Source organism: Heterodontus francisci, chromosome 1 (assembly GCF_036365525.1).
Source record: "Heterodontus francisci isolate sHetFra1 chromosome 1, sHetFra1.hap1, whole genome shotgun sequence".
Lineage (NCBI taxonomy): Eukaryota > Metazoa > Chordata > Chondrichthyes > Heterodontiformes > Heterodontidae > Heterodontus > Heterodontus francisci.
In genome coordinates, this window is record NC_090371.1 from 245,040,471 (window position 1) to 245,067,778 (window position 27,308).

General features: G+C 42.6%; 1 protein-coding gene across 1 annotated transcript; it reads left to right on the forward strand.

Annotated features, from left to right (window-relative positions):
- The first annotated feature begins 26 nt into the window (after nt 1-26).
- On the forward strand, nt 27-27,308 carry bbs12 (Bardet-Biedl syndrome 12). The gene is made up of 2 exons (XM_068042574.1): nt 27-273; nt 23,617-27,308. The coding sequence occupies exons 1-2, from the start codon at nt 247-249 to the stop codon at nt 25,741-25,743; spliced, it is 2,154 nt and encodes a 717-aa protein (XP_067898675.1). The 5' UTR covers nt 27-246; the 3' UTR covers nt 25,744-27,308.

Here is a 27,308-nt window from a genome sequence, read left to right on the forward strand (position 1 = left end):
CGCAGGCGCAGACTCACAAGTTTAAAAAAAATACTGGGCCTACAAATTAAACACCAAAAACTATAAGATTTATCTTCTGGTATTTCATGATTTAATATTTTTACAAATACTTTGGCCACTAACTGGAAGCTTAAAAAAAGCGTATATGCGTCATTTCCGTTCTTTAGAAGCGGCAATCGAGAATAAAAGGCGGTTTATGTCCTAGTAACTACCTGAGTTTAGGAGGTGCTTGTGGTAGTACCATAAATGGAGCAGGCGGCTGGCTATCCCCAGGTAATGTCGGGGGCTCGGTTACTGAAGGCGCGGGTTCCGCTTAGGGTGCCTATTTTAGCCGACCAATGAGAGTGACTCAGTGTCGTCCACAGGACAACCGGTCTACACACGGCTTTCTCAAGAGGAGATACCATTAACATAATCCCAATATATAAACCTAATTGAGACAAAAGAAAAGTTTATAGGCCTAAGTCATTAACTCATGCTGTTAAGGGATGAGGCCCTGCGGGCAGCGTTTAAGGAGTTAGGAAAGACATTTAAAAAGCAGGAGTTTAAAGATATTAGTTGGATTACTCCCAGTGCACGCATCAGTGAGCAGATGAATGCGTGGCTGGAAAGATAGTGCAGGAGGAAGGCCTTTAGATTCCTGGGGCATTGGGAGTAGATCTGGGGGAGGTGGGACCTGTACGAGCTGGACAGTTTGCACCTCAACAGGGTTGGGCCCAATTTTTTAATAGGGAGGTTTGCTAGCAATGCTGGGCAGTGTTTGAACTAGTTTGGCAGGGGGAATGGCAACCTGAAGGTGAAGTCAGATGGGGCAAAATCAAAAATAGAAGGCAGAAGATTAGTGAGTGGGTCTGGAAGGCAGAGGAAACAAAGTTTAGAAATAATAGAGTTTGGTAGTGCTCCAGGATATTTACTTCAATGCAAGGAGTATCGCAAATAAAGCAGATAATCTGAGGGCATAGATAGAAACATGGCAGTATGATATGTTTATTACAGAAACATGGGTTAAAGAGGGACAGGAATGGCAGCTCAACATTTTTGGTTACAGGGTTTTCAAAAGGAGGGGGTGGCAATTTTGGTTGAAGAAATAATTACAGCTGTGAGGAGGGATGATATGTTCGAAGGATCATCAAATGAGGCCATATGGGTTGTGCTAAGGAACAAAAAAGGGACAGTCATACTACTGGGAGTGTACCATAGACCCCTAAACAGTCAGAGGGAGATAGAAGAGCAAATAGGTAGACACATATTCTACGTCCCTGGGACCTGATATTCTACATCCAAAAGTGTTCAAAGAGGTAGCTTATGGAGACAGTGGATGCATTGGTGATCATCTTCCAAAATTCTGTAGATTCTGGAACTGTACCTGCAGATTGGAAGGTAGTAAATGTCACCCCACTATTTAAGAAGGTAGGGAGAGAGAAAGCAGGGAACTAAAGACCTGTTAGCCTTACATCAGTAGTAGGGAAAATGTTAGTATCTATTCTAAAAGATGTGATAAATGGATACTTGGATAATAATGATCAGATTGGGCATAGTCAACACGGATTTATGAATGGGAAATCATGTTTGATGAACCTGTTGGAGATTTTTGAGGATGTTACTAACAGCATTGATAAAAGGGAGTCAGTGGATGTTGGTATACAAAATTGAAGGGCATAAATAGGGTAAATAGGAAGAAACTTCCTCCCTTAGCGGAGGTGTCAATAACCAGGGGGCATAGATTTAAGGTAAGAGGCAGGAGTTTTAGAGGGGATTTGAGGGGAAAAAAATTTCACCCAGAGGGTGGTTGGAATTTGGAACACACTGTCTGAAAGGGTGGTAGAGGCAGGAACCCTCACAACATTTAAGTATTTAGATGAGCACTTGAAACGCCATGGCATACAAAGCTAAGGGCCCAGTGCTGAAAAATGGGATTAGAATAGATAGGTGCTTGACGACTGGCATGGACACGATGGGCCAAAGGGCCTGTTTCTGTGCTGTACAACTCTAACTCTATACTTGGATCTTCAGAAGGCTTTTGATAAAGTTCCCCACAGGAGATTGGTTAGCAAAATTAAAGTGCATGGGATAGGAGGTAATATACTGGCATGGATTAAGGATTGGTTAAGGGGCAGAAAACAGAGTAGGAATAAATGGGTCATTCTCACATTGGCAGGCTGACTAGTGTGGTACCACAAGGATCAGTACTTGGGCTGCATCTGTTCACAATATACATGAATGATTTGGATGTGGGAACCAAATGTAATATTTCCAAGTTCACAGATGACCCTAAACTAGGTGGGAATGTGCTGTGAGGAAGATGCAAAGTGCCTTCAAGGAGATTTGGGTAGACTTAGTGGGCAAGACCATGGCAGATGGAATATAATGTGGAAAAATGTGAGGTTATCCATTTTGGTAGGAACAGATGTACAGAGTATTTCTTAAATGGTTACAGATTAGCAAGTGTAGATGTACAAAGGGACTTGGGTGTCCTCGTCAATAAATCACTGAAAGCTAACATGCAGGTGCAGCGAGCAATTAAGAAGGCTAATGGTATATGTTAGCTTTTTATTGCAAAAGGATTTGAGTACAGGAGTAGTGAAGTCTTTTTTTCAGTTGTAAGGAACCTTGGTTAGACTGCAGTTAGAGTACTGTGTGCAGTTTTGGTCCCCTTACTTTAGGAAGTATATTATTGTCCTAGAGGGAGTGCAATGAAGGTTCACCAGACTTGTTCCCGGGATGGCGGGACTTTCCTATAAAGAGAGATTGGGGAAATGGGACCTGTATTCTCTAGAGTTTCGAAGATGAGAGATGATCTCATTGAAATCTACAAAATACCTAAAGGGATAGACAGAGTAGATGCAGCTAAGATATTTCCCCTGGTTGGAGATTCTAGAACCAGGGGTCACAATTTCAAAATAAGGGGGAAGCCACTTAGGACAGAGATGAGGAGAAATTTCTTTACTCTGAGGGTTGCGAATCTTTGGAATTCTGTACTCCAGAGGGCTGTGGAAGCTCCTTCATTGAGTACGTATAAAGTAGAGGTTGACAGATTTCTAAATACCAATGACATAAAAGGATATGGGATAGTGTGGGGGGAAAAAAGCATTGAAGTGGATGATCAGCCATGCTTGTATTGAATGGCGGAGCATGCTCGCTGGGCTGAATGGCCTACTCCTGTTCCTATGTTCCTACCTCTGAGAAGTGCAAACACAACAGGGCAGTAATAGTAGAGGATTTTGACTACTTCAATATTAACTGTGATAGCTTTAGTGTGAACAAAATGGAGGGAACAGAATTCTTGAAGTGAATTCCACAGCCCTCTGAGGTACGGAATAGAAAAGGACAAAGATAGAACAGGAGTTAAAGTTCTAAATTAGGGTAAGGCCATTTTTACTCAGCTGAGGAGTGATTTAGCAAAAGTGGACTGGAAACAAGCTACTTGAAGGTAAATCAGTGGGGGGGGATTCAAGGGGTTCAGAGTAAACATTTTCCCACAAAGTCAAAGGGTGGGACGGCCAAATCTAGAGCCCCCTGGATGTCCAGGAGCTTACAGGATATGATAAGGCAGAAAAGGAAAGCTTACGTCAAACGTCGAGAACTCAATACTGCAGAAAGCTGAGAGAAGTATAGAAAGTGCAAGAGTGAAATTAGGAAAGCAAAGAGGGCATGAAAGAATATTGGCAAGTAAAATCAAAGAGAACCAAAAGGTATTTTATCAATACCTTAAGAATAAGAGGATAACTAAGGAAAGAGTAGGGTCCATAAAAGACTGAAAAGGCAACCTATGTATAGAGGTAGAAGATGTGATTATGGTTCTTAATGAATTCTGTGTCTTCACAAAAAATGCAGACATTGTAGTTAAGAAGGAGGAATCTGAAATATTGGATGTGATAAACATAGGGAGAGAGGAATTATTAAGGGGTTTAGCATCCTTGAATGTAGACACACCACCAGAGCCAAATGAAATGTACCCCAGGCTGCAAAAACAAGCCAGGGAGGAAATAGTGGATGCTCTGACCATCATTTTCCAATCCTCGCTGGATGCAGGTGTGGTGCCAAAGGATTGGAGGACTGCAAATGTTTTACTTTTTTGTATAAAAAGGAAGTGAGGGATGGACCAAATAACTGCAGGTCAGTCAATCTAACCTCAGTAATGAGCAAATTATTGGAATCAATTGAGACAGGACAAACTGTCACTTAGAATGGCACGGAGTAATCAAGGACAGTCAGCATAGATTTGTTAAGGGAAGAGCGTGTCTGACCAGCTTACTTGAATTTTTGAGGAAGTAACATGGAGGATTTCTGAGGGTAGTGCAGTTGATAGGGTTTCCATGGATTTTAGCAAGGCTTTTGTCAAGGTCCCACATGTCAGACTGGTTAAACAAAAAATCAAAACCCAAGGGATCCAGTGGCATGTAGCAACTGGATATAAAATTGGCTCAGTGGCAGGAAACAAAAGGTAATTGTTGATGGGTGTTTTTGCAAGTGGAAGGCTGTTTCCAGTGGGGTTTCGCAGGGCTCAGTACTGGGTCTCCTGCTTTTTGTGGCACAGGATTATAAGATTAAATGGACGGATCCTGAGAGGTGTAGAGGAAGTGAGGGAATTGGAGTGCAGATTTCTGAAGATAGCAGGACAAGTCGATAAGGTTCAGAAGGTATATGGAACACTTTCCTTTCTTTGCCGAGGCATTGAATATCAGATCAGGGAGGTTATGCTGGAACTATATAAAACATGAGTTCGACCACACTTTGAGTATTGCGTGCACTTTTGGTCACCTCATTACAGAAAGGATGTAATTGCTCTAGAGAGGGTACAGAGGAGATTTGAGGATGCTGCCAAGACTGGAAAATTGCAGCTATAACGAAAGATTGGATAGGCTGGGGTTGTTTTCCTTGGAACAGAGGAGGCTGAAGGAAGATTTGATCTGAGGTGTACAAAATTGTGAATGGCCTGGATAGAGTGGATGGGAAGGACCTGTTTCCCTTAGCAGGGGGGTCAGTGACTAGGGGGCATAGATTTAAAGTGATAGAATGATTAGAGGGGTGATGAGGAAACACTTTTTTTCACCCAGGGGGTGGTAGGGTTCTGGAACTCACTGCCTGAAAGGGTGATAGAGGCAGAAACGCTCAGCTCATTTAAAAGGTCTCTGGATATGCACATGAAGTGCTGTAGCCTCCAGGGATACAGACCAAATGCTGGAAAATGGGATTAGGCTGGGTCGTTAATTTTTTTTGGTAGGCGAAGGCATGATGGGCAACATGGCCTCCTGTGCTGTAAATTTTTCTACATTTTCTAAATATCTGAAGAGGAGGAATATGCAAGGATGTTGAGAGGGCAAGGGAATGGCAGTGTGTGAATTGCTGCTTAGGAGGGCCAGCGTGGACATGATGGGTCAAATGGCCGCCTTCTGTGCTGTAATAATTCTATGTTTAACAAAACGTCATTGACCTGAAACGTTAACTCTGTTTCTCCCTCCACAGATGCTACCTGACCTGAGTATTTCCAGCATTTTCTGATTGTTTCATTTTATTTGTCTACCTATTCCTTGCCCTGTTCACTAGTCAAGAAAGGCTCCAAGTGTACTAGTGCATTCTGCAAGCTCCCTCTGCAGGGTCACTTGGGCACAGACAAGTTTGCGGAAGAGAGGCAGGCAGAGCAACCCTCCTTGTGTACTATGCTCATCCTGGACCTTTGGCTCTCCTTGTAGTCCTGAGCCTGGCAGAAAGGCCTTCCCTGTCCCCTCTGCACTAGATGACCAATGATCAGCAGTGTGGTGCTAAAATATAAATTGTTTCGTATCTCCCTTAAATAAATAACTGGATGATGTGATATGCAGGCAAGTAAGTGGGCTTTTCTTTAGATTGATGACCTATGATGGGCTGTTACCACCCTCCTCCTGGCCTTTCCATCTTGTAATGATGATGGAAGCCCATGAAAGCTGTTGCTGTAGAATGTTGTGCTTCAAACCTTTTTACTTTGTAATTTTCAAAATGAGAAACCTATCAGATCACATATCTTAGTATAACAGTGAAATATAAATCCTAAAATCACCTTTGAAAAAAAGAAAGACTTGTATTTATATAGTACCTTTCACGACCACTGGATGTCTCTCAAGGTCATAGGAATCAGATCTAAGCTGTGCAGTCCTGCTGCGTCCAGTCATGAATGGTGGACAAGTAAACAACTAACTGGAGGGGGTGACTCCACAAATATCCTCACCCTCAATGATGGGGTGCCCAGCACATCAGTGCAAAAGATAAGGCTGAAGCATTTTGCAACAATTTTCAAGCAGAGGTGCCGAATGGATGATCCATCTCTGCGTCCTCCCTGAAGTCCCCAGCATCTCAGGTGCTAGTCTTCAGCCAATTCAATTCACTCCATGTGATGTCAAGGAATGACTGAAGGCTAGGCAACCTTCTGGCAATACTACTGAAGACCTGTGCTCCGGAACTTGCCGCGTCCCTAGCCAAGCTGTTCCAGTACACCTACAACACTGGCGTCTGCCTGGCAATATGGAAAATTGCCCAGTATGTCCTGTACACAAAAGGCAGGTCAAATCCAACCCAACCAATTACTGTCCCATCAGTCTACTCCTACATAAGTAAAGTGATGGAAGGTGTCGTCGACAGTGCTATTGAGCGGCATTTGCTTAACAATAACCTGCCCAGTGACGCTCAATTTGGGTTTGCCAGGCCACTCAGGTCCTCCCCTCATTGCAGCCTTGGTCCAAACATTGACAAAAGAGCTGAACTCAAGAGATGGAGTGAGAGTGACTACCCTTGACATCAAGGCAGCATTTGAGTGTGGCATCAAGGAGCCCTAACAAAACTGGAGTCAATGGGAATTGAGGGGAAAAACTCTGCTGGTTAGAGTCGTACCTAGCACAAAGGAAGATGGTTCTCGTTGTTGGAGGACAATCATCTCAGCTCCAGGACATTACTGCAGGAGTTCCTCAGGGTAGTGTCCTAGGTCCAACCATCTTCAGCTGCTTCATCTTCCTTCAATCATAAGGTCAGAAGTGGGGATGTTCACTGATGATTGCACAATGTTCAGCACCACTTGTGACTCTTCACATACTGAAGCAGTCCATGCAGAAATGTAGCAAGACCTGGCTAGGGCTGAGAAGTGGCAAGTAACATTTGTGCCACACACAAGTGCCAGGCAATGACTATCTCAGACAAGATAGAATCTAACCATCTCCCTTTGACATTCAATGGCACTACCATCGCTGTATCTGCCACTATCAACATCCTGAAAGTTACCATTGACCAGAAACTGAACTGGAGTAGCCATATAAATACCGTGGCTATAAGAGCAGGTCAGAGGCTAGAAATGCTGTGGAGAGTAACTCTCCTCCTGACTCCAAAGCCTGTCCACCATCTACAAGGCACAAGTCAGGAGTGTGATGGAATAATCTCCACTTGCCTAGATGAGTGCAGCTTCAACAACACTCCAGAAGCTCGACACCATCCAGGACAAAGCAGCCCACTTGATTGGCACCCCCATCCACAGACATTCACTCCCTCCACCACCGACTCACTGAGGCAACTGTGTACCATCTACAAGATGCACCGCAGCAATGCACCAAGGATCCTTAGACAGCACCTTCCAAACCTGTGACCTCTACCACTGAGAAGGACAAGGGAGGCAGATGCATAGGAACAGCACCACCTGCAAGTTCCCCTCCAAGCTGCACACCATCCTGACTTGGAACTATATCGCCGTTCCTTCACTGTTGCTGGGTCAAAATCCTGGAAATTCCTTCCTAACAGCACTGTGGGTGTGCCTACCACACATGGACTGCAGCGGTTCGAGGCGGTGGCACACCAGCACCTTCTCGAGGGCAAATAGGATGGGCAATAAATGCTGGCCTAGCCAGCAACGCCCACATTCCATAAATGAATTTTTTAAAAAAGGAGCAGAATAGTCTGTTTGGCCCCTCAAACCTCAAAGTGCTTTCCAGCAATGAAGTACTTTTTGAAGTGAGGTCACTGTTGTAATGCAGGAAACACAGCAGCCAGTCTGTGTTTGTACAAGGAAAGCAGAAAATTAACAGGCAGGTACAGCAAGCAATTAGGAAGGCAAATGGCATGTTGGCTTTTATTGCAAGGGATTGGAGTACAGGAATAAGGAAATATTGCTACAGTTGTACAGGGTTTTGGTGAGACCATATCTGTTGTGCAGTTTTGGTCTCCACATTTGAGAGGATATAGTTGCACTGGAGGCAGTACAGCGACGGTTCAGTAGATTGGTCCCTGGGATGCGGGTGTTATCCTATGATAGGCTAAGTACATTAGGCCTGTACTCTCTGGAGTTTAGAAGAATGAGGGGTGATCTCATTGAAATGTATAAGATTCTGAAGGGGTTGGAAAGAGTAGACACCAAGAGATTATTTCCACTGGTTGGGGAATCTAAAACATGGGGGCACAGTCTCCATATAAGGGGCTGATCATTTTGGACTGAGATGAGAAGAAATTACTTCACTCCAAAGGGTTGTGAATCTTTGGAATTCTCTACCCCAGAGGGTTGTGGATGCTCCATTGATGACTGAATATATTTAAGGCTGGGATAGACAGATTTTTTTTTTTGTCTCAGGGAATTGAGGGATATGGCAAGTGGGTCAGAAAGTGGAGTTGTATCCTAAAATCAGCCATGATTATTTTGAATGGCGGAGCAGACTTGATAGGCCATATGGTCTACTCTATTTCTTGTGTATGTGCACAGCAAACTCCCACAAACAGCAATGTGATAATGACCAGATAACCTGTTTTTTGTGATGTTGATTGAGGGATAAAATTGGCCAGGTCACCGGAGATAACTCCACTTTTCTTTGAAATAGTGGCATCGGATCTTTTACATCCACCAGAGCAAGAGTTTCCACAGGTATTTTAGAAAGGAAAAGAGTAAGTAAAGCGAATGTTGGTCCTCTAGAGAGAGAATGGGGAGTTAATAGATAATAAGGAAATAGCAGATGAAATGAACAAATATTTTGCTTCTGTCTTCACTATGGAAGATACTAAAAAAAAATTCCTGTAATAGCTGTAAATGAGGTGGAAGAGAGGAACTTGGTGAAATTACAATCACCAGGGAAGCGGTACTGTCCAAACTAATGGAGCTGCTGGCTGACAAGTCCCCGGATCCTGATGGGCTTCATCCCAGGGTGGCTAATAAGGTAATAGATGCGTTGGTGGTGATGTTTCAAAATTCGCTAGATTCTGGAAAGTAGCAAATATAACCCCTGTATTCAAGGAGTGGGGGGCGGGTGGGGGCGTGGTGGGGGAGGGAGACAGAAAACAAGTAACTAACTATAGGCTAGTTAGCTTGATGTCTGTCATGGGGAAGGTGTTGGAATCTATCATTTAAGGAGGCTGTAGCTGGGCACTTAGAAAAACTCAAGGTAATCGAGAATAGTCAGTATGGTTTTGTGAAAAGGAAATAATGTTTCACCAATTTATTGGAGTTCTTTGAAAGAGTAACATGAACTGTGGATAAAGGGGAGCCCATTGATGTACTGTACTTAGATTTCCAGAAAGCGTTTGACAAGGTGCCGCATAAAAGGTCATTGCACCAAGTATGAGCTCATGGTATAGGGGGTAACATATTAGCATGGAAAGAAGATTGGCAGGCTGGCAGAAAACAGTATGCATAAATGGGTTCTTTTCTGATTGGCAGGATGTGACAAGTGGAGTCCTGCAGGGGTCTGTGCTAGGGCCCAAATTTTTACAATTTATATCAATGACTTAGATAAGGAGAGCAATGGCATGGTAGCTAAATTTGCAGATGACACAAAGATAGATAGGGAAAGTATGTTGTGAAGAGGACATAAGGAGCTTGCAGACTGATATAGATAGGTTGAGTGAGTGGGCAAAAATCTGACAGATGGAATATAATATGGGAAAATGTGAAGTTGTTCACTTTGGCAGGAAGAATAAAAAAGCAGAGTATTTCTTAAATGGGGAACGACTGCAGAATTCCGAGGTGCAGAGGATCTAGGTGTTCTAGTGCATGAGTCACAAATGGTTAGTATGCAGGTACAGCAAGTAATGAAGGCAAATGGAATGCTATCCTTTATTCTGAGAGGAATTGAAAATAAAAGTAAAGATGTTATACAGGGCATTGGTGAGACCACATCTCGGCTACTGTGTGCAGTTTTGGTCTCCTTCTTTAAGGAAGGATGTGAATGCGTTGGAGGCAATTCAGAATGATACCTGGAATGAGCAGGTTGTCTTATGAGAAAAGGTTGGACAGACTGGGCTTGTTTTCACTGGAGTTTAGAAGAGTGAGGTGAGACTTGATTGAAGTATATAAGATTCTGAATGGTCTTGACAGTGTGAATGTAGAGGGGATGTTTCCTCTTGTGGGTGAGTCCAGGACTAGGGGACACTGTTTGAAAATTAGGGTCTGTTCTTTTAGGACAGAGACGAGGAGAAATTTTTTGAGGGTTGTGCGATTTTGGAATTCTCTGCCTCAGAACGTGGTGGAGGCGGGGTCATTGAATATATTTTTAAGGCGGAGGTAGATAGATTCTTGGGCAAGGGCATCAAAGATTATTGGGGGTAGATGGCAGTGTGGAATTTGAGCCACAGATCAGCCATGATCTTATTAAATGGCGGAGCAGGCTTGATGGGCTGAATGGCTACTTTTGCTCCTAATTCGTATGGTCGTATGGGGCCTTGGTTCAACCTCTGATCTGAAGAACAGCACCTCCGACAATGCCGTATTCCATCAGTACTGAAGTGGAGTAACGGCCTTGATTTTTGTGCTCAATCCCTGGAGTGGGACTTGAACCTGAAGCCTTGTAACTCAGCAACAGGAGTGCTACCAACTGAGCCATTAGTATTGAAATAAATGTAAAAATGTAACTTCTTCATTTAATACCAATCATCTCTAATAAATGCTGGTCTTGCCAGTGATGCCCACATTCTGTGAATGAATAAAAAAATCTCTACAGGATTTATTTTGAACTAAGATTTGACCAGCTAGTTATCTTGTGACTTCTTCACTTGAGTTGCTAGGCAAGATAACAATGCTAGAATACATGACATTTGGCTCTTGCCCACCACCATAATTATACTTTTTCCAGAAATGCTGACTGGTTTTGCAGTATAAATATTAATGGCAAGAAAATATGGGATTTTGATATCTAGTTGTATTCTCCTCCCTGACTAGATTTGCAACAGTTTAGTAATAAGAATTCAGCTGGAAAACATAAGTTAGTAAAAGGTTTCCACTCATTCAGTTGTCACTCTGATTTCAGTAAAGCATAATGATTTGTGAAGCTTACATGCCTGCTCAGCTGTGGCTCAGTGGGTAGGATGCTTATTTCTTAGAAGGTTGTGAATTCAAGTCCCACTCCAGAGATTTGAGTACCAAAAATTTAGGCTGTTCTCAAAGGCAGTACTGAGGGTCTGGTACTGTGAGGTGCTGTCTTTTGGATGAGATGTTAAACCGAGACTTCGTTTGCCCTCTCGGATGAATATAAAATATCCCATGGCATTATTTCACAGTGCAGGGGAATTAACCCTGGTGCCCTGGCCAATATTTATTTATCTCCTCTCTCCTCACTATCCCAGGCCCCAAACACTCCTTTCAGGTGAAGCAGCGATTTACTTGTACTTCTTTCATTGTAGTATACTGTATTCGCTGCTCACAATGTGGTCTCCTCTACATTGGGGAGACCAAACGCAGACTGGATGATCGCTTTGCGGAACACCTCCGCTCAGTCCGCAAGCAGGACCCTGAGCTTCCAGTTGCTTGCCATTTCAACACTTCCCGCCCCCCTTGCTCTCTGCTCTCATGCTCACATCTCTGTCCTGGGATTGCTGCAGTGTTCCAGTGAACATCAACGCAAGCTCGAGGAACAGCATATCATCTACTGATTAGGCACACTACAGCCTGCCGGACTGAACATTGAGTTCAATAATTTCAGAGCATGACAGCCCCTCATTTTACTTTCATTTTTAGTTTTTTCTTTTTTACATTTTTTACAATCTTTTTTTTTTTGCATTTATTTCATTTCATAGTTTGTTCAGTTTGCTTACCCACGGTTTTCTCTTTCATGTTTGCACTTGCTGCTGTTCAATATTCAGTCCGTTAACACCTTATCTGTACTACTGCTTTGTCTTTCAACACACCATTAACATTGTTTGCCTTTTCTCCATGACCTTTAGGCCAGCTATGTGGCCTTGTCCAATCTACACCTTCTCCTTTTGTTATCTCTTGCCCCACCCCCACCTCACCTGCTTATAACCTGTGACATTTCTAATATTTGTCAGTTCCGAGGAAGGGTCACTGACCCGAAACGTTAACTCTGCTTCTCTTTCCACAGATACTGCCAGACCTGCTGAGTGGTTCCAGCATTTCTTGTTTTTATTTCAGATTTCCAGCATCCGCACTATTTTGCTTTTATTACAATATTTATTTATCCCTTCGTCACAATCACTAAAAACATTATCGCATTGCTGTTTGGAATTGCTTTGTGTAATTTTGCTGCCATGTTTCCTACATTTATCAGACTAAATTCAAAAGTGTATTATTGGTTGTAAATCACTAGGATGTCCTGAGGCTTTGAAAGGAACTATATAAATGCAAGTCTTTTCTTATGCGAACTATACAAACAATAACAACGCAATTGCAGTCTTTATCCTTTCACACGTTGAGTTGTGGCTGGACAGAGTATAGAATTACTGAACATTTACAGCACAATTACCCAGCTGATCTATGCCATTGTTTTTATGCCCCACACAAGCCTACTTCATTAACCCTATTCATTTCTGTCTCATCTACTGAACTAGTTTTCCCTCAATGCATCTATCTGCCTCAATTCCTCCCTGTGGTAGTGAGTTCCACATTCTAACCATTCTTTGGGTAAATACATTTTTCCTGAATTCCCTATTTGATTTTATTGGTGACTATTTTATATTTTTGACCTTAATTTTTGTCTCCCCACTAGTGTACACATCACCTTGACATCTACCCTCTCGAACCCCTTCATAATTTTGCAGCCCACTCTTAAGTCACCCCTCAGCCTGCTGCTTTCTACAGGAAAGCGTTCCAGCCTGTTCAGTTTGTCCTGATGGTTATAATTTCTCAGTTCCAGTATCATCCTTGTAAATCTTTTCGAACCTTCTCCCATGCCTCTTGTAATACGGAGGCCAGAACTGTGCACTATACTTCAAGTGTAACATAACTTCAGAAAATACTGGAAATACTCAGGTCTGACAGCATCTGTAGAGAGAGAAACCAGGTTAATGTTTCAGGTTGATGACTCAGCAGATAGGTGCTTTGAGATGTAGCAGTTTTTAAGTAAGGCAGGGAGAGGATGGGAGGAGGGGGAAAAGAACAAACAAGGAGGATAGACATGGGTTAGAAGAAAGGAGAGATGAAGTGACCAAAGGGATGATAGTGCACGGCAAAAATAGACAGCGATGGGACAAGTAAAGAAACAAAAGATGTGTCCAGAGAAGGAGTAAACATGAAAAGCAGGATCATCACCAACTGTCACTGTCCAAAAAAACGGTTGGGAGCAGAGGTTATGATCTGAAATTGTTGCTCTCTACGTTGAGTCCAGAGGCTGCAAAATACCAAGTGGAAAGATGTATAGTTCCTCGAGCTTAGTTCAGCTTCATTGAAACGGTGTAGGAAGCCAAGAACAAAAAGGTCAGACTAGGAGTGGAGCAAAGAATTAAAATGACAGGCACCCAGAAGCTCGGGGGCATGTTTGCAGACTGAAAGGGGGTGTTCTGCAAAGCGATCCTCCAATCTGCGTTTGGTACAGGAGTCTGCATTGTAAGCATTTAAGTAAGTACAAGTAAATTGCTGTTTCATCTGGAAGGAGTGTTTGGGGCCTTGGACAGTGAAAAGGATGAGGTGAATAGGCAGTTGGTGCATGTCTTGTGCTTGCATGGAAAGCTGCCTTGGGAAGGGGAGAGGGTGATTGAGAAGTGAAACAGGGTGTCCAGGAGGGAACGGTCCCTTCGAAACGCTGGAAGGGGAAAGGATGTGTTTGATGATGGCATCACGTTGAAGGTGATGGAAATGGAGAAGGATGATCCGTTGAATGTAGAGGTTTGTGTGGTGGAAGGTGATGACAAGAAAACCCTATTGTGGTTCTGGGGGGATGAGGACGAGGGGTGAGAGCAGAAGTGCAGGAAATGGAATGGACTCTGTCAACTGTGGTAGGGGGAAATCCTCACTTGTGGAAAAATAAGATATATTGGAAGTGCTGTTATGGAAGGTTGCATCAGAAGACGTGAGATGGAAAAACTGGAAGATGAAATAAAAGTGTAGCCAAGGTAGCTGTCAGTCAGTGAACTTAGTGAATATTGATTAATAGCCTATCCCCAGAAATGGAGACAGAAGTCGCAAAAGCGAAGAGTCAGATGGATCATGTCTAGGCAAGGATGAAAATTAGAAGTAAAGTTGATGAAACGTTCCAGTTCAAGATGAGAGCAGGAAATGACACTAATGCAGTGATCAATGTGCTGGAGAAAGAGGTAAGGGAGCGGACCTGGGAAGGACTAGAACACAGAATGTTCCACATATCCTGCAAATGGCAAAATAGCTAAGATCCCATAGCAACATTTCTTTGGAAGTGAGTGGAGTTAAAGGAGGTATTCATGCAGACACGTTCAGCCCAGGCAGAGGAGGGTGGTGGTAGATGGGGAGTGGTTGGACCTCTCTCTTCAAAGAAGAAGCCGAGATCCCTCAGATCATACTGGTGTAGAGATTGGATGTCCTTGGTGAAAAGGAGACCATTAGGACCTGGAAACTGTTAACGTATCAGAAGAGTCATGGATGTAGGTGGATAAAGACTAGGCAGGGGGAGAAAGATATATAAAGAAATCAGTTCAGTGAGGCAAGGACATGCTGAAATGGTGGGTCTACAAGGGCAGTCCTCTTTGTTGATTTTGGGAAGGAAGTAAAAGTAGGATGTTCAGGGCTGGGGGACTAAAGTTGGAGACTGTGGAAGGAAGATCTCCAGAGGAGATATGATCAGTAACAGTCCCCTTGTTTCTGATTCCCTGTGATTCTAATTCTCTGCTCCGTCCCCACTGACCTTTCTATCCTCAGCCTCCTACACTGTTCCAATGAAGCTCCACATAAGGTCGAAGAACAGCAACATCTTTCAACTAGGCACTTTATAGCCTTCCGGACTGAACAATGAGTCCAACAATTTCAGATCATAACCTGTTTTTCCCCCCCCCCCCCCCCCCCCCCAGTATTACTTTTCAATGGCTATTGTTGATTCTGCTTTTCATATTTACACCTCCTCTGGTCACATCTTTTGTTTCTTTACTTGTCCCACTACCATCTCTTTTTGCCTTGCACTATCATCCCTTTTGTCATTTGATCTCTCTATTACCTTGGTCCCCACCTGTGGGATTTTCTGCTGTTTGTTGGATTTGTCTGTTTCCATATCTATTACTGCCTGTCTATCTCTGACCTCCCGCCTTAACTCGTGCAATTGTTTGCTCATTTCTCTTACAAATTCCCGCACCTTTCCATTAAGGGGTCCCACATCCCCTCCACCTGATACGACCCCTTCAGGCTATTGCATGGCTCTACTGGTAATTAGCTCGAATGGGGTGAATCCAGTAGTCCTATTTGGGGTCGCCCTGTGACTCATCAGGATGCTGGGCAGAACCTGTTCCCAGCCATTCCCAGTTTCCAGGATTGCTTTCGCCAGGGAGGTCTTTAAGGTTCTATTCATTCTTTCCACCATTCCTGAACTTTGGGGCTGGTAAGGGATATGGAACTTCTGCTTGATCCCCATAAGTCTGCACATCTCCTTTTACTATCCTTCCTGTAAAATGGGTGCCTTGATCAGAGTCCATTTGGGTGGTTACCCCCCACCTAGGTATTACTTCCTCTGCTAAGATCCTGGCTACTGTCGTGAATGAACAGTCTCTGATGGGAAATGCACAATGTCTTCCCTAATCAGTACTGCCACCCCACCTCCCTTTTTTCCTTCGCTATCTTTTCTGAACAGTTTTTAATCCTTGAATATTAAGCGCCACTCCACTATTTTTAAGCCATGTTGCCATTATTGCCACTACATATTCCCACACAGCTATTTGTGCTTGTAGCTCACCAATCTTATTCACACACTTTGTGCATTTACATATATGCATTGTAAACCTGTCTTTGCATTTCTCATAATCCTTCTTAATCTTTTCCTATTTAATATGGTACTACTTCCTTCTCTAGTACTATCCAACACTCTCACTTCTTTATGTAACTTATTCCTCTTTTCTACTTCTAGATGCTGGTGCCCATTCCCCTGCCAATTTAGTTTAAACCCTCCCCAACCACACTAGTAAACCTCCCCACAAGGACATTGGCCCCAGTCCTGTTGAGGTGCAACCCATCTTTTTGAATAGGTGCCTCCCACAGCAGAACTGGTCCCAACAATCTGAAGCCCTTCTGCGCCATGCCTCAAGCTACACGTTGATCTTCCCTATCTTCCTGTTTCTAGGAAGAGACAAAGAGAGTATACGAAGAGACTGGCAGCCAGCATAAAAGGGAATCCAAAAGTCTTCTATGGCCATATTTATTTTTTAAAAAGTGGCAAATGGAGGAGTAGAGCCAATTAGGGACCAAAATGGTGATTTACACATGAGGGCATATCTAAGGCGCTAAATGAGCACTTTGCATCTATTTTTACCAAAATCATAGTGAAAGAGGAGGTAGGTGAGACTCTGGATGGGCTAAAACTTGGATAAAAAGGAAGTATTAGAAAGGCTGGTTATACTTAAAGTTGATAAGTCATCAGGACCAGATCAGCTGCAGCTGAGGGAAGTAAGAGTGGGAACTGTGGAGGTACTGGCCATACTCGTCCAGTTCTCCATTGAGAGATACAGCACTGAAACTGGCCCTTCTGCCCACCGAGTCTGTGCCGACCAACAACCACCCATTTATACTAATCCTACATTAATCCCATATTCCATACCATGTCCCCACCATTCTCCTACCTACACTAGGGGCAATTTATAATGGCCAATTTACCTATCAATCTGCAAGTCTTTTGGCTGTGGGAGGAAACCGGAGCACCCGGCTGAAACCCATGCGGTCACAGGGAGAACTTGCAAACTCCGCACAGGCAGTACCCAGAACCGAACCCGGGTCGCTGGAGCTGAGAGGCTGCAGTGCTAACCACTGTGCCGCACTTGGATACAGGAGTGGTGCTAAAGGACTAGAATTGCAAATGTTACACCCTTGTTCAAAAAAGGGTTTAAGGATAAACCCAGCAACTAAAGGCCTGTCAGTTTAACATTGGTGGTGGGAAAGCTTTTAGAAACGATATCCAGAACAAAATTAACAGTCACTTAGACAAATGGGGATTAGTTAAGGAAAGCCAGTGCATATTTGTTAAAAGATTCTTGTGTTTAACTAATTTGAGTTTTTTGATGAGGTAACAGAAAGGACTGATGAGGGTAATGTGGTTGATGTGAGATATATGGACTTCCAAAAGGCATTTTATAAAGTTCCACATAATGGCAGCAAAGCTGAAGCCCATGGAATAAAAAGGCGCAGGGGCAGCATAAGTACATAGTTGGCTGAGTGACAGGAAACAGAGAGTAATGGTGAACATTGTTTTTTGAACTGGAGGAAGGTATATGGTGTGGTTCCACAGCAGTCAGTATTAGGACCACTGCTTTTCTTGATATATGCTAATGACATAGACTGGTGCATAGCACAATTTCAAAATTTGCAGAATACCGAAAAATTGGACGTATTGTGAACTGTGAGGACGATGGAGATAGACTTCAATAGGACGTAGACAGGCTGGTGGACTAGGCAGACACGTGGCAGACGAAATTGAATACAGAAGTGTGAAGGATACATTTTTGTAGGAAGAATGAGGAAAGACAATATAAAATAAAGGATATAATTTTAAATGGGGTGCAGGAGCAAAGGGACCTGGGGGTATATGTGCACAAATCATTGAAGGTGGCAGGGCAGGTTGAGAAATAAGGTTAATAAGGCATGTAGGATCCTGTGTTCTATAAATAGAGGCATTGAGTACAAAAGCAAGGAAGTTATGGCGAACCTTTATAAAACACTGTTCGACCTCAACTGGAGTATGGTGTCCAATTTCAGGCAGCACACATTAGGAAGGATGTGAAGGCATTGGAGAGGGTGCAGAATGGTTAAAAATGGTTCCAGGGAGGAGAGATTCATAGAATCTTAGCCCATCATGACTGCACCAGCTTTAAAAAAAACAGCCACCCAGCCTAATCCCACCATCCGGCAGGTTACGGCACTTAAGGTGCACATCCAGGCACCTTTTAAATGAGATGAGGTATACTGCCACTATCACCCTTTCAGGCAATGAGTTCCAGACCCCTACCACCCTCTGGGTGAAAATTGTTTTCCTCATCTCCCCTCTAATCCTTTTACCAATCACTTTAAATCTATGCCCCCCCCTAGTCACTGATCTCTCTGCTAAGGTAAATAAACCCTTCCCAACCACTCTATCCTGGCCCCTCACAATTGTGTACATCTCAATCAAATCTCCCCTCAGCCTCCTCTGTTCCAAGGAGAACAACTCCACCCTATCCAATCTTTCCTAATAGCTGCAATGTTCCAGTCCTGGCAGCATCCTCATAAATCTCCTCTGTACCCTCGCTAGTGCAATTACATCCTTTCTGTAATGAGAAGACCAGAACTATGCACAGTACTCAAGTTGTGGCCTAACTAATGTTTTATATAGTTCAAGCCTAACCTCCCTACTTTTATATTCTGTGCCTTGGCTAATAAAAGAAAGGATTCCATATACCTTCTTAACCACCTTATCAACCTGTCCTGATACCTTCAGGGATCTGTGGACATATATTCCAAGGTCCCTCACTTCCTCTACACCTCTTGGTATTCTCCCATTTATTGTGTATTTCTTTTCCTTGTTTGACCTCCCCAAATGCATTACATCACACTTCTCTGGGTTAAATTCCATTTACCACTTTTTTGCCTACCTGACCAATCCATTGATCTCTTCCTGCAGTCTACAGCTCTCCTCCTCGCTATCAACCGCACGGCCAATTTTTGTGTCGTCTGCAAACTTCCTGATCATTCCCCCTATATTTACGTCCAAATCGTTAATATACACCACAAAAAGCAGGGACCTCGTACTGAGCCCCGCGGAACGCCACTGGAAACAGTCTTTCGGTCGCAAAAGCACCCGTCAACAATTACCCGTTGTTTCGTGCAACTGAGCCAATTTTGTATTCAGCTTTCTACATTCCCCTGGATCCCATGGGCTTTTATTTTTTTTTAAACTAGTCTGTCATGTGGGACCTTGTAAAAAAGCCTTGCTAAAATCCCTGAATCCATTATTAAGGAGGTTGTAGCAGGTCATTTAGAAAATCTCAATGCAGTCAGGCAGAGTCAACATGGTTTTGTGAAAGGGATATCATGTTTGACTAATTTATTAGAGTTCTTTGAGGAAGTAACATGGATAAAGGGGAACCTGTGGGTGTGGTGTACTTGGATTTCCAGAAGGCATTTGACAAAGTCACACATCCAACGTTACTGAACAAAATAAGAGCCCACGGTATAGGGGGTAACATATTAGCATGGATAGAGGATTTGCTAGCTAACAGGAAATAAAGAGTAGGCATAAATGTGTTTTTTTTTTTCAAGTTGGAAAGCTGTAATTAGTGGAATGCCACAAGGATCAGTGCTGGGGCCTCAACTATTTACAATCTATATCAATGACTTGGATGAAGGGACAGAATGTATGGTTGCTAAATTTGCTGATGACACAAAGATTGTGAAGAGGACATAAGGAGTCTGCAAAGGGATATTGATCGGTTAAGTGAGTGGGCAGAGATTTGGCAGATGGAGTATAATGTGGGAAAGTGTGAACTTGTCCATTTTGGCTGGAAAAATAGAAAAGCAATGTATTATTTAAATAGAGAGACTGCAGAACTCTCAGACGCAGAGGGATCTGGGTGTCCTAGTACACGGAACACAAAAAAATTAGTATGCAGGTAAAGCAAGTGATTAAGAAGGCAAATGCAATGTTGTCATTTATTGCAAGGGGAATGGAATATGAGAGAAAAGCAAAATACTGCAGATGCTGAAAATCTGAAATAAAAAATTCTGGAAATGCTCAGCAAGTCTAGCAACATCTGTGGAGAAAGAAGCAGAGTTAATGTTTCAGGTCAGTTCTGAAGAAGGGTCACTGACCTGAAACATTAACTCTGCTTCTCTCTCCTCAGATGCTGCCAGACCTGTGAGCATTTCCAGAATTTCTTGTTATTATAAAAGTAGAGATGTTTTGCTGCAGTTGTACAAGCCATTAATGGGACCACATCTGGCGTATTGTGTACAGTTTTGGTCTCCTTGCTTAAGAAAGGATATAATTACATTGGAAGCAGTTCGGAGAAGGTTCACTCGACTGATTCCTGGGATGAGCGTGTTTTATTTTATAAGGAAAGGTTGGACAGGTTGGGTTTGTATTCATTGTAAATTAGAAGGATGAGGTGATTTTATTGAAACCTATCAGATCCTGAGGGGACTTGACAGGGTGGATGTTGAAAGGATGTTTCCCCTTGTGGGAGAGACTAAAACTAGGGGGCACAGTTTAAAACTAAGGGGTCTCCCATTTAAGACAGATGAGAAGTTTTTTTTCTCGGAGGTTCTTGAGTCTGTGAGTTTGACAGATTCTTGGCAAACAAGGGAGTTAGAGTATCGGGGGTAGGCAGGAAATTGGAGTAGAGTCCACAAACAGAACATGATCTTATAGAATGGCGGAGCAGGCTCAAGGGGCCAAAACGCTTACTCCTGCACCTAGTTCGAATGTTGGTATGTATATGCATACGTAGACCACATCAACTGCACCACCCTCATCAATCCCCCTTGTTAGTTCCACAAAAAATTCAATCAAGTTGGGCATCATGACTTTCCCTTAACAAATCCGTGCTCATTATCCTTGATTAATCCGTGCCTTTCTAAGTGACATTTTGTCCTGTCTCTCAGAATTGATTCTAATAATGTGCCCTCTACAGCTACATTAGCCTGTAATTATTCAGTCTATCCCTCACTCCCTTTTTAAACAAAAATACAATGTCAGCAGACCTCCAATACACTGGCACCACACCTGTATCCAATGAGGATTGGAAAATGATGGTCAGACCTTTCACTGTTTCCTCCCTGGCTTCTTTTAACAGCCTGGAGTACATTTCATATGGCCCTGCTGATTTATACACTTTCAAGGATGCTAATCCCTTTAATACTTCCTCTCTCCCTATATTTATCACATCCAATGCATCACACTCCTCCTCGACTACAATGTCTGCATCGTCTCCTTCTTTTGTGAAGACAGACGCAAAGTATTCATTAAGAACTATACCCACATCCTCCGCCTCCACACATAGGTTACCTTTTTGGTCTTTTATGCAACCCTACTCTTTCCTTAGTTATCCTCTTACTCTTAATGTCTTCATAAAACATCTCTGGGTTCTTTTTGATTTTACTTTCATGCCCTCTCTTTGCTTTCCTAATTTCTTTTTAATTTCACCCCTCCACTTATATTCCTCGGCTTTCTGCAGTATTGAATTCTCGGTGTTTGACATAAGCTTTCCTTTTCTGCCTTATTATACCTTGCAAGCTCCTTGACATCCAGGGGACTCTAGATTTGGCTGTCCTACCCTTTTTTCTTTGTGGCAACATGTTTACTCTGAACCCCTTGAATCTCCCCTTTTGAATGCCTCCCACTGCTCTGACACTGATTTACCTTCAAGTACCTGTTTCCAATCCACTTTTGCTAAATAAGTTCTCTGCTTACTAAAATTGGCCTTACCCCAATTCAGAACTTTAACTCCTGTTCTATCTCTCCCTTTCCATAATTATGTTAAAACTAACTGAATTATGATCACTACCACCAAAATGCTTACTCACTGCCACTCCTTCCACCTGCCCAGCTTCATTACTTAAAACCAAGTCCAGAACTGTGCTGTCTTTTGTTGGACTTGCCACATACTGGCCAAAAAGGTTCTCCTGAATGCACCTTAAGAATTCTGTTCCCTCCATTCCTTTCACACCAAAACTATCCCAGTTAATATTGGAGTAGTTAAAATCCCCTACTATTACTGCCCTATTGTCTTTGCACTTCTCAGAGATTTGCCTACCTATTTGCTCTTCTATCTCCCTCTAACTATTCAGGGGTCCATAGTACACTTGCAGTAATGTGCAGCCCTTTTTTTTTGTTCCTAAGATCAATCCATATGGCTTCAATTGATGATCTTTATAACATATCATCCCTCCTCACAGCTGTAATTGCTTCTCTAACCAAAATTGCCAACCCTTCTTCCCCCCCCCCCCCCAACTCTTTTTTTTTATCCCCCTCCATCTCATGTGAAAACCCTGTAACCTGCAACGTTGAACTGCCATTCCTGTTCCTCTTTAAGCCATGTTTCTGTAATAGCTATGATATACTGCCACATTTCTATCTGTGCCCTCAGCTCATCTGCTTTATTTGCTATATTCCTTGCATTGAAGTATATACCCTAGAGCACTGCCAAACTTTTTTTTTAAATTTTCTGTCCTTTGTTACCTCTGCCTTCCAGACTCACTCACTAATTTTCTGCCTTCCATTTCCATTTCTGATGTTGCCCCATCTGTTACATGGATAAAGCGGTGAAATTGGGGCTGTTCACCTTAGGGAAGAGAATATTGAGATGAGATTTGATAGAGGTGCTCAAAATTATGAGGGGTCTGGACAGAGTAGATAGGGAGAAACTGTTCCCATTGGCAGAAGGGTCAAGAACCAGAGCACACTGATTTAAGGTGATTGGCAAAAGAACCAGCAGCTCCATTAGGAAAAACCTCTTACGCAGCGAGTGGTTAGTATCTCCAATGCAGTGCTTGAGAGTGTGCTGGAGGCAGATTCAGTCCTGACTTTCAAAAGAGAATCGGATCATTATTCAAAGAGAAAACCTTGGCAGGGAAAAAGCGAGGGAGTGTGACTAGCTGAGTAGCTCTTAGAGAGCCGGCACAGACACAGCAGGCTGAGTTCTGTGCTGTAACCATTCTGTGATTCTACTCTTATGATCCCTTCTCATCCTATATCTCAATTCATATAGATTTTGTTTCTGTCTTGATAGTTTTGTCCATTTCTTTTCTACCATTTTTCTCTTATTTACAGCTACTCCACCCCACCTTTCTATCCTTTCTAAAGATGTTATATCTTGCAATATTTAACTGTCAGTCCTATTCTTTATGTAGCCATGTTTCAATTATCCCTACTACATCTGGTTCCTTGCTAAGAATTGTTGCTTCCAGTACCTCTATTTTGTTTTGGATGCTGTGTACATTTCTGCACAGGCAATTTAATTTGTTTTTATTAATCATTCCTCTCACTTTAAACCTACAGGACGATGTACTAGGATGGTTAAGACCATCACAGATGGTGGAAGCAATTTCAGATTACTAATTAAAAGTATTACATAGTAGTAAAGTGAATTGGCTTAAGTCCCAATTTTTCCTACAGCATATTGATAACACTACAACGAATCTACTTATGATACAGGTTTCTACCATTGCATAAAACAGTGAGGACAAGGGTTAAATTTACAAAATTATGACAAATGTTTAATAGTATTTTTGACTTTCTCTTCTCTTTGCAGTCGGTTGGAATACAGTACAGGTTATTAAACCAGAAAGCCCACCTAGGCCTGGAGCAGATCTCTGCAGTGGCTGCATCAGGCAAATCATTGCTTGGCTCAAAAAAGTGCTACAAGTTCATTGTGGATGACAACACAGGTGAAACAGTTGTGATTTGCTCTGCATTCAGACTTCTAGAGAATCTGCAGTTGGATTGTCCAGTAGGACAGTTGTTGAATGAAGCAGTACAGGCACACTACAAGCAATACAAATCTGGAACATCCACTCTCCTTTTCCTTACTGGAGCATGGAGTAAAGCTGTTTTAAATTGTATAAAGCAAGAGATTCCCATTCCTACTATAGTGTCTGTGATGTATGAAGGATTGGAACATTGCTTTGAGGTACTAAAACCACATCAGATAATCATTGATAGCATTCTGAAAAACTCACAATGTAAGCAAAATCCACAAACAATTAAACATGAAAGATTATCATGTCCTTTAACTAGCCCTCCTAGCCATTTGATTGCAAAGGAACACACTCGATTTCAGTCAAGTATATCAACAAAAGGGAATTGTGCAAGCAACTGCAATGCTAACAATGAGAATGGCACCTTCATGTGGTCTTTTTCAAGTAATATAATGACTCATGCCTCTTCTGACCAAGGTCAACCATACAACCGAGCAAAACTAAAAGTAAATCTGAGCCGACACTTCAGGAATCCTGACAGAAACAGACAAGAAGCAGCTTCGCCAGATTTGTCAAATAGTTTTCCATGCGGTTCCTTTGCCCCTGCAGCTGATTATGCCAGCTTCACAGCACTGGCTTTGTCACTGAGCCATGGAAACCAGAGGATGATGAAGTTAGTAGTAGAGGCTTACAAAATTCAGACTCTGAATTTTTTGGCAGAAAATGATAATAGCAAAACTCTCCCAGAATTTGACATTGGTAATTTGGTTACTTATTTCCTGACAGGAGCACCTGAGCATGAGTCCTGTGTTAGTCCTGGTTTCATCACATTAATCTCAGGAGAGCAGTCTATGATTGTCAAGCATTTAGTAACTTTGCCACTTCATACTATATTTATAAATGGAGATTTGACTGATAAGTACCATCATCCAGGGTTCAACAGAATTCCAAATATTAAAATGGTTGCTCACACTGTTGAGGGCATTTCTAAAAGTTTAGAAGAAGAGTGGTTATATACAACAATGGATATACTTCATAAATTTCACATTAATTTAATTCTAGTAAAGGGAATAGCATCTCCACGTTTAATGAATGTGTGTGTGCAACAAAATATTTTAGTAATTCAAGAAGTGAAAGACCCTGTGTTTCAAAGGTTTGCAGAGGCTATGGGAGGTATCATTGTAACTTACATTACACAAGTAAAAGAGAATTGTGTGGGAACTGGAGCACATCTGTGTTTCTGGAAAACAGGAACTGGAGATACACCAAACTTAGGAGAAAGGATTGTTGTGCAGATAAATACCTTTAAAACTGCTGTAATCACAGTAGTGCTTTGTAGCCCCTTAAGTTGCAAGCTGCAAACATTGGCAGACCAGTTCTGGACTTGTGCATATCGTCTAAAACATGCCCTGAGTGAGAGACGAATCTTACCTGGTGCAGGAGCCACTGAACTTGTCTGCCTCTGCTATCTAAAACAGTTAATATTAGAAAAATATCCTTCTAAGCCAGGAATTGATGCAACAAGTTGTATTGGTGCCCATCGCTCTTCATGGTTTGCAGACACTGCAGCATTGTACAAATCACAAGTCTTGCAGGCCTTGGCTGATGGCTTAGCAGAGTACCTTGCAACTGCCATGTTTAATACTGGCCTGTATAGAACACCACTCGATACTTTGTCAGAAGTGCAGAAGTGCCTTCACAAAAGTGCTGGTGTATTTCCTATCATTTCAGAGAAATATGTGGAAGTTGGGGTACCATACAGGCCTTCCTGTAGAGGTCTAGGTGAAGACTGCTTTGACTATGAAGTCTATGATAATGTAACAGTCAAGCTAGAAGCTTGGCGAAGGGCTTTGAATCTAGTGTTACTGGTACTCCGGGCAGATGCTGAAATCATCACTGGCTTCAGAGCTAAAACATGTACAGCTGCTGAAAACCAGTTAAGGGAAGGAACATTTCTGTAGCTTGAATAATATCAGAAAATGTGCAGTTAGCCAATATGCAAGGTAGGTAGTGTGAACAAACAGATTGAAAGCTTAGCCCAGTCATGAAGGTGGACAGCAAATATTGATAACAGGTGTTTACCTTTGCCACCAAAAGATATTCAGCCCACTCCAGGTGAGTTTTGGTGCCTCCAAACCCACTGTAACTGCTTTGGTCATTGGGTTGCCACTACCTCTGCATTTGTAGTTATAGAACACTGATTAGCAAATGGATATAGTAAAAATATTGACAGCTGGAATTCAATTTGCAAAGTATGCTTTACTGCATACTATTATTCTCCAGTACGTGTACACGTCGGCTGGATTCTTCCTGCCCTTTGGAGGTAGGGGGTGGGAAATTTAGGTAGTTGCATGTCAGGTCGGCTCTCTGACACGTTCCATGCACTTCTGCTGGAGGCAGGCTCCCCCGTGACAGGGTGATTACAAGGGTAGTTATCCTGTATTTATCCATACAATGAGATCTTACGAAGAGCGCACGGGCCTCCTTCTCCCCTGCATGTGAGAGGAGGCGGCTTCACAGCAGGAGGTCAGAATATAAAACTTCTAAGGTTGTTGAAGAGCTCGTCAGCAGCAATTGGTGAGGCTGCTGTCTGCCCATACCACAGCCTTGGCGTTGAGCGATAAAATAGTGGAGAAGATGTCTCCGATGGCCATATGCTTTGAACCTTTCGTCCACTCCACGGGCACGATTGGCAGTTGCCGTGTCTCCCTGCTGCTCTATATTAGTCCGGCCCTCTGCAGCATTCCCACTGGTCTCACAGTGGGGGCTGCCAGATTCCATCGTAGTGGACAGCAATGTCCTGTGCTTCAGCCTCAAGAACCTGCCCACCGTCCTTAATTGGACAGCGAACGTGGAGGCGGCCTCTTAATTGGCCACCTCCTGGAAGATTCCCCATTTCGGTGCACCTCTGACCCGTGTGGGATTCCGACCCTCGATTATTTTTTATGTCCAGAAGTTTCCGGCCCAAAAATCTAATATTCCCTTTGATGATGTTTCCTTAAAGGAGGCAGATACTTGCAACAGTGAGTGACTTGCTTCACTGTGTAGAAGTTTCAAGAACCACAAGAAGCTGAACCCTGTAAGATTTTTTGCTACTGATACATTTTTTAAATAAAAAGAACAGTTCAATAAACTTACCAAACTTGTTTTAATTGGGAAATTAATTTACCAGTATGCTGGCAACAAACTGACACTTTATTTTTCCTTTTAAAAGTAACTATCTCCCCTCCTTACTTCTAAATGGAACCGTTGTTTTGGATGAGAAACTGATTTTGTGTCTACGAAAGGCCACGTTTCCACAGATATACTTGCTGTGTATGTGGTTGGAAGGTGATGATAACATGCAAAAGAATATAAAGCTTCTGTATTGATGGTTGCAGGTATGATTCTTAATACCAAATAGTGATAGGCAAGGAATTGGTTATTGATTCCAGTGATTAGTAAGTATAATAACATCATTGAACTGAGAAGTTTTTCTTGTTTCCTGTAAAAGCACAAAATACTCATTAAAATGTTCACAATGCTA

Bases quoted from the DNA above. Each gene is read 5' to 3' on its own strand.
- bbs12 (XM_068042574.1), top strand. From the start codon at position 247: ATGGAGCAGGCGGCTGGCTATCCCCAG. The intron at 274-23,616 runs GTAATGTCGGGG...TTCTCTTTGCAG, and splicing joins AGGCGGCTGGCTATCCCCAG to TCGGTTGGAATACAGTACAG.